The 7,371-nt window shown below is 44.5% G+C and overlaps 2 protein-coding genes across 3 annotated transcripts in view; both read right to left on the reverse strand.

Annotated features, from left to right (window-relative positions):
• CHCHD2 (coiled-coil-helix-coiled-coil-helix domain containing 2) overlaps nt 1–810 on the reverse strand; it is a 5,876-nt gene extending 5,066 nt beyond the window's left edge. Inside the window, exon 1 of the mRNA XM_007106738.4 lies at nt 652–810. Within this exon, the coding sequence (XP_007106800.2) occupies nt 652–701 (50 nt within the window). The 5' untranslated portion in view covers nt 702–810. The remainder of the gene's footprint in view (nt 1–651) is intronic.
• A 5,063-nt stretch (nt 811–5,873) lies between these two features.
• On the reverse strand, nt 5,874–6,909 carry NUPR2 (nuclear protein 2, transcriptional regulator). Of its 2 annotated transcripts, none has more exons than XM_007106752.2 (2): nt 6,356–6,909; nt 5,874–6,076 (listed from the first exon to the last, which is right to left on the reverse strand). In XM_007106752.2, exon 1 carries the CDS (start codon nt 6,684–6,686, stop codon nt 6,390–6,392), a length of 297 nt encoding a protein of 98 aa, XP_007106814.1. In that variant the 5' UTR covers nt 6,687–6,909; the 3' UTR covers nt 5,874–6,076; nt 6,356–6,389. The 2 variants fall into 2 exon arrangements, with proteins under 2 accessions (XP_007106814.1, XP_028355508.1); XM_028499707.1 differs by having other exon boundaries at nt 6,345–6,909.
• Between the last annotated feature and the right edge of the window lie 462 nt (nt 6,910–7,371).

Below are 7,371 nucleotides of genomic sequence, written 5' to 3' on the forward strand. Positions count from 1 at the left end.
CGCGAACCCGGTTCCCCTGCATCGGCAGGCGGACGCGCAACCACTGCGCCACCAGGGAAGCCCCTCTTGCTATTTAAAAAAAAAAATTATTTATTTACTTATTTTTGGCTGCACTGGGTCTCCGTTGCTGTGCGTGGGCTTTCTCTAGCTGCCGCGAGGGGGGCTACTCTGCATTGTGGTGCGCGGGCTTCTCATTGCGATGGCTTCTCTTGTTGTGGAGCATGGGCTCTAGGCACAAGGGCTTCAGTGGTTGTGGCGCACAGGCCCAGTAGCTCCGCGGCACGTGGGATCCTCCCGGACTAGGGCTTGAACCCGCGTCCCCAGCACTGGCAGATGGATTCTTAACCACTGCGCCACCAGGGAAGCTCTTCTTGCTATTTTAGACGTTTCAGACAGATTACACTTAGGAATATCCATTTCTTTCTAGAAGTGGCCTGCTTTAACTTAAAATGGATTCTAAGTATTTTAAGTAATAATTCATGGACATTCCAAATTAGCAAGTTTGGCACTAACGGGAAAACTAGCCAAAGCCCTACAACCAGCTTGCGGCGACCGGAGGCGGGCCCACGCCGCCCCGCCGCCCCAAGGCCCAGCGCAACCTCCCTCTGCGTCACGGCGCCGGCAGGGCCCCAAACCTCGCGGTGGCCTCACCTGGCCGGAGGGGCTACGCGGGAAGTGCGGCTTCGGCTTCCACGAGGCATCTTAAATGCGTGGCGAACCAAGATCAACAAGCGCGAAACTCGGAGGAGACCCTGGCTGCTCCTGCGACGAGCGAGAGCGGAAGGCGGAAGGCGGAAGGCGGAAGGCGGAAGGTGGCAGGCGGGACTGGACTCAGCGCGCGGCCAATCAGAGTACAGGCAGAGGCCTTCCTTTCGCCGACATCTCCGCGCGTCTGAAGGTCACAGGAGGAGCAGGACGTCACGGCGGCGCCTTGACGGTTGACGTCAGGAGCTCGGCGCCAGGACGGTTTAGAAAACCGGAAGTGGCCGTGGTTGTCGTGCGGACCTTGTCCTCCGAGCCTAGCGCGAGTCACAACCGCTAGCTGTTTGCTTCCTAGGGCGCAAGGACCGTCGCTACTACCTTCAAACATTTGCCTTATTAACATGGTAGGTCAGCTCCAATCTTGAGAGAGTGAGTCAGAGCTCTGGCGTGATTGTCGCTGGACCTTGGGCCAGTTACTTAACCTTTATCACCATTAAGTCACTCATTTGGGTAAATATTTTTTGAGGCACAATGTGGGCACATAATAAGACGGAAAACTTTAGGGATCGACAGAGCTGAGTTGGTTCTACTTTTATTTTGTCCGTGGATCCAGTCAACAAGTTAAATTCAGACAGTAATAATGCCTTACATTTCTGTATTTCATACATTTTCAAACCCCTTTCATATATTATAGAATTTGTGCCCGTAATTTGTATGGTATTCGTTTACTGATACTTAAGTGAGATGTTCTGAATGATCTCCAAGTGCTAGCTAGGTTCTGGAGATAGAGCAGAAAATAAGACTACCTCCAAGGAGTTTAAATTTAGGGAGGCAAGAGACAAACACCTACATAAATTAGATGGTGGTGATATGAAGCGAAAGCCGGGTAAAGGTTGTAGGGAATTAGGGGTTGGAGAGGGCATGAGTCTTTGAAGAGGAAGTATTTGAATGGAGTCCTTGAGGAAGTGCGGAAGCAAGCCTTGTGTTTATCAAGGGTACGAACATTCCTGGCAAAGGGAATGGCAATTGCAAAGACCCCAAGGATCTGTGCTTCAGTGGTACTTGGTGTGAAATGCTTTTAACAGTACATTTTAGCGCCTCTGCAGTAGAGGACAAGTTAACTAGTGGCATTTCATGGGGGGCTTCATGGGAAAGTCCTTGGGGGTGGGGTGGGATTTATGGAGGAGAGAAAGCAGAGGTAAACCTCCATTTCTGCTTGGATGCCAGTCAGAAATTTCCCCCTTCCACCAGAGATAGGAGAGTTTAACACAGCCTTTCCAGCAACAGCAGAATGTTTGTGGAACTGAGGGGTAAATAATGCAAAAAGCTTTTGTGAAAAACAAAGTTTTATTTTCACAGAACTTTTTAAAGAAATGAAAGGTTTGCAAATGATAGGCCTTTGTATTCGCCTTTGGATAATTCATAAAAAGAGATGGGAGAAAGGAACTTTATTTATAAAGGACATTCTGGCACCAGAAGAGCTTAGAGTGAGCAGAGCTTTGGACAGACAGGCATGCAGACCAGAACAGAGACAATTTTAATCATACTTAGCTAAGTTATTAATTCCTAAATTGAAGAGAGAAAATTAGATGTTTGTACAAGGTTATTTTGTGATAGTAAAAGATTAAACAGTCTAAATTCCTGTCAGCAGAATACAGGTAAAAAAAAATTATGGCACATTCACACAATATGCAGCTATAAAAAAGTTTTTCTGTGTATTGATATGAAATGATTTCCAAGACAAACTGTCAAGAGAAAAAAAGCAAGGGGCAGAATTGAGTATAGGGTGCTATTTGTGAAATGGAGAGAAAAGCCCATAGTGTCCATGCATAAAATATCTTTAGCTGATAACACTGGTTGCCTTCAGGCAGTGGCACAGGGGTGAGACTTTTACTGATAACATTTTCTGTCTCTTGGATTTTGAAACAGTTAATGTATTACCTCTATTCAAAAGACAACAACATGTTAAAAGTTAAAATGAATAGCAAAAAAGTGGGAATTGAAAATAAATAGAATTCTGCTACCTATCATTTGCAGTTTGGCGGGTTAGGTGTGCTGAAGTTCACACTTTAGTAAAATTTATATACCAACTTATTCCGTAGTGATCACAGACATTCTCAACAAATGCAATTACAGTGATCAAAATTTGAACAACGAACTCTTGCAGGCATTGTTACAGATATTTGAATGAACTTTTGATGATTGCAATAAAAATTCTACTGAAATTAGGTGGTAAATATCAGAAGTTTTAAAACTGTGCAAACTCTGTTCCAGAAATTCCATGTCTAAGAATTTGAGAAAGTCATGAATGTGAAAGAAATTAGCCATGAGGATGTTGATTTAACAAAATGTATAAAATAGGGAAAACGTGAAATAACCTAAGTGTCCTGCAATATACAATTAGTTAAATAAGTTATAATACATACATACAATGAAATGCTATGCAGCCATTTAAAATGTTGTGAAAGAATATCTGAAGTGAGAAGTATCTTCACAAAATACCAAGTGAAAGAGCAGGTTACAAAGTAGTATACATAATATGTTTGTATTTTGAGAAAGTTCTTTTATATTTTAAAGGCTGTAATTATATACATCCCAGTAGTGATGTTATCCATTGGATAGTGATTTCTTTCTTCCTTCCTTTTTTTTTTGTCTTGTCTATATTTTCTAATTTGTCTACAGTGAACACACAATAATTAAACCTACATTGGTGGTTTAAAATATGTCCTCAAATTCCTTGACAGTCCCTTCAAAAGGTGGAGCCTAATTCCTCTCCAGCCTCCTGAAAGACCCTGAGTTAGAATCATCCAGCTAAGCCACTCCCAAATTCTTGACCCACAGAAACTGAGATAGTAATTTGTTACACAGCAATAGGTAACTAATACACATAACTTCTACAGTGAGCATATTTAAATTTTAAAAGCTCTAGTATCTTAAAATGAGCAAAATCTAGTTAGAACATCTTAGAGTGTTGCTTTAACATAGCTGATGTCTCTCTGGGTATGCTGTACTTTACAGCAGGAATTGTGTAGGAACTGAGATGTTTAAGACATTAAGGTCTATACACTGTAAATGTAGTTTTCTCTTTGGATAACTAAGACATAGTTATATGAATATAGTGCCTTGCACATATCAGACAAAAAAGAATGAATGAATTAAACTGTTGATCTAAAAGTACAGAATACTATAAAACAAATGGTTAAGTGGTGTTTATATGAAGTTCTAAAGGATTTTAAAGGAATGGACATTCAGTGTGGATGAATGCTTCAGGGAGAAAGTGGCACTTGGTGCCACTTTCACTTAGGTGAAATTAGTTTTAGAAAAATTAAAATTGTAAAGGGCACACTGAGTAGCACAGCACAGATTCAAAGGAAGAAGCAGAATTGAATATGGTGAATTTAGAGGACAGAAGACGTGTGTCACGAACCAGTGTGTTTTTGGAAGTTGTGAGAAACAAACTTAAGAAAATCCAACAGATGGGGACTTGCCTGGTGGTCAAGTGCCTTCCAATGCAGGGGACGTAAGTTCCATCCCTGGTCGGGGAACTAAGATCCCACATGCTGCGGGGCAGCTAAGCCCACGTGGCACAACTAGAGAGAGAAAACCCACACGCCACAACTAGAGAGAAGCCTGCGTGCTGCAACGAAAGATCCCGTGTGCCGCAATGAAGATCCCATGTACCACAGCTAAGACGCGATGCAGCCAAAAAAAATTGCAATAGATGATTTGCAGCACAATATAAGGCATCTAAGCTTTTTGGCCTGCAAGGTTAGAGCAGCACTGAGGGTCTTTATATTATTGAAATGGTCTTCTGAAGATTAATCTGGACATGTCTGAGATATAGCAGAGGGAGACTAGGGGTAAGGAAAAAAATCCTGACGGCTAAGACAGTGGTGATGGGAACATTATTACTAATTATTTGAGTGCCTATTGTATACCAGGCACTGTGAGCTTTACGTGCGTTATTTCATTTATGCCTCACAAGAACTCTTGAAATAGGTACTGTATCATCCCTATTTTATATGTAAGGAAACAGATGCTTAGAGTTTAAGCCACTTGCCCAAGTCCATACAGGTGTTTGACTCCAAAGCGAAGACTCCTACCACACCACACTGCCTGAATGCTGGAGACATTTTAAAATAATTAATGAAGTGAGTGAAAGAATTTAAGACTTCCCTGGCAGTCCAGTGGTTAAGACTCCACACTCCCAATGCAGGGGGCACGGGTTCCATCCCTGGTTGGGGTACTAAGATCTTGCATGCCGCATGGTGCGGCCAAAAAAAAAAAGAAAAAAAAGACTTCGTGACTAGAGAGGAAGGAGAAGAGGGATCACGTTCTGTAAACTTAAAAATAATTACCATTTATTGAGCACCGGTTATGTGCCAAGCCCTTAAGGGTGTCAGACATTTTATATATTTTATCTATAATCCTGTTTGGCGAGGTAACCCGGTATTCTCATTTTACAAATGCAAAACCTGAAGCATGGTGGAACTTGAAAGTAGCTACCACTCAGAAATTTGCTGAATGCCAGATTGATGAACACCCATGGCTAGGATTAAAATTCAAGTTGCTTCTTCTAGAACACCACCCTTCTCCCCCAACAAAGGACTCACCGCTGGGCGAAGAAACCTGACTGAATGCAGAGTGAAGAGAAAGAAAAGGGACCCTGCCATACTCTGCATAATTCTTAAACTATAACCCTAGTTCTTGGACATGGAGTTTGTGGGTGGTTCTGAACCACAGAAGGATGTCTACAGTTGAGGAAAACTGATGCTGGGAAGCGTGAATGTTTTTGAGTATCTCTTATGCCAGGTTTTCTAATTAGCTGTACGACCTCTGGAAAGTTACTTGAGTTCTGTGCCTCAGAATCCCGTCTGTAAAATGGCGATAGCATTCGCTTCAAAGGATTGCTGTGGGGCAAGCAGCGCAGAGAACCTAGCATACAGCATTACAATTTAAAATATTCCTATTCTGGCAAATAAATATTAAGCCTGCACAGTAGTATATGACACTTGGGTTGAAATCTTGACAAATTCCTATCTTTGTTCTGCCCACATTCATCTTTGTGACCTCTTCTTTGCAGATAAGAACTCAAATATTTGTGGAGTTGAAACAAGTTACCACAGCAACTTAAAACAAAAACAAAACACCAGAAAAGTTAAAATGCCATTCTTGCTGCTCTTTTAATTAAAAACCCTAAACAGGCATACCCACTTGGATGTTACTTAATTAACAATCAGTAAGGAAAAGATACTGAACTTAAGCGATGTCGAAAAGAAGTTCTGTTAACCAACATGGACTGTTCCCCTTAGGACCACAGTTACAGCTGGAGTCAGAGAAAATACTTTTATCAGGTCCTTTGGGTATGGGTATCCTGTTGAAAACCAGACAAAAACAAAAATCAATTATTCTCTTTAGTCCGTGCATAAACACTGGAAGTAAATCCCTTACTTGTATTTTTAGAAAGATGTTTTCTGCGTTTCCTAGCCCCTTCTACCCAACTAAAAAATTCCAAAAGGTAGAATTTTAACTGCCGCCGGGAGATAGGCTGGGAGTTTAGAGGGCCCAGCTAATGACTCGCTACGCGGGGCAGCCTCGGGGACGGGGGCTACTGTGCCCTGTTCGAGTCGCAGGGGACAGACCGGAGCGTTACCAGGGCGCTCGCGCGGGCCCGCACGCAACAGCGCTCAGGCGAGACGTGTGCGCGGCCGGGGCTGCAGCTGGCGCTGGCGACGCTTGCGCTGGCCGTTGAGGAGCTTCTGCGCGATCCTGCGCTCGTGGCCGCCGGGCACGCGCCAGTTGGTGTGCAGTTCCCGCTCGCGCCGCGTCCGGCCCTTGCTGCGCCCGGCCCCGCAGGCCGGGAAATCGCGCAGGTAGTAGTAATCCGGACAGTCATAGAGCGCCTCCTCGGAGCCAACCAGCAGCCACATTTCGGGTGGCGGCGGCTGGGCCTGACCCTGGACACCGGGAAAGGCCGGGTCCATCGCGCCTGGCCTCCTGCTCGCGCGCTCGCGCGCGCGAGTTTCTGGAAACCCCCCCAGCGCTTCGATTGTCTCCGCCGAAGGGGGCGGGGCCTAGGGCTGGTGTCACAGAGCCGGGAAGGTACTCAGCGCGAGGCCTCTGCGGTCTGGTACCTGGAACCGTGATCCCTTCCTCCATCCCGGCCTGTGCGCCGCCGGAGCGAGAAGGGTATTTGGCAAAATTCGACCAAACACTTGTTTATGTCGGTCAAAAATGGGAAATTATCCAAGTATCAAGTGTGAGGGAGCTGTGCATTCCTCCGGCGGACTTTTATCAGCATTGAACATTTTGTTAGGCTATTTGATGACAGGAGTAAGTGCTCAATAAATGATGCAAAGTGAAAAAGGAGCTTCTGAAGTAATATCTCTGGTATCCCAGTAATATATTTTTAAAACATGTCTGGAGTGAAAGGAAATGCGCTGGAATGCTAAAAGTATTTCTGGCTGGTAGGGACATACACACATTAGTTCTTTTTCCTTTCCACAGCCCACGTGTTTGATAAGGGGTTCGAATTAACTGTATTACGCGAGCGAGCGATTAAGAAGGGAAAGTCACCCTGCCTGGTGCAAGGCCGGGAACCGTGTGCAATTTCGGATTATCAGCAGGTGCCCAAGCCCTGCGGCCAGGGGACGCTAAAATTGTGGTAGC

This window comes from Physeter macrocephalus, chromosome 14 (assembly GCF_002837175.3).
Source record: "Physeter macrocephalus isolate SW-GA chromosome 14, ASM283717v5, whole genome shotgun sequence".
NCBI lineage: Eukaryota > Metazoa > Chordata > Mammalia > Artiodactyla > Physeteridae > Physeter > Physeter macrocephalus.

Bases quoted from the DNA above. Each gene is read 5' to 3' on its own strand.
- NUPR2 (XM_007106752.2), bottom strand. From the start codon at position 6,686: ATGGACCCGGCCTTTCCCGGTGTCCAGGGTCAGGCCCAGCCGCCGCCA.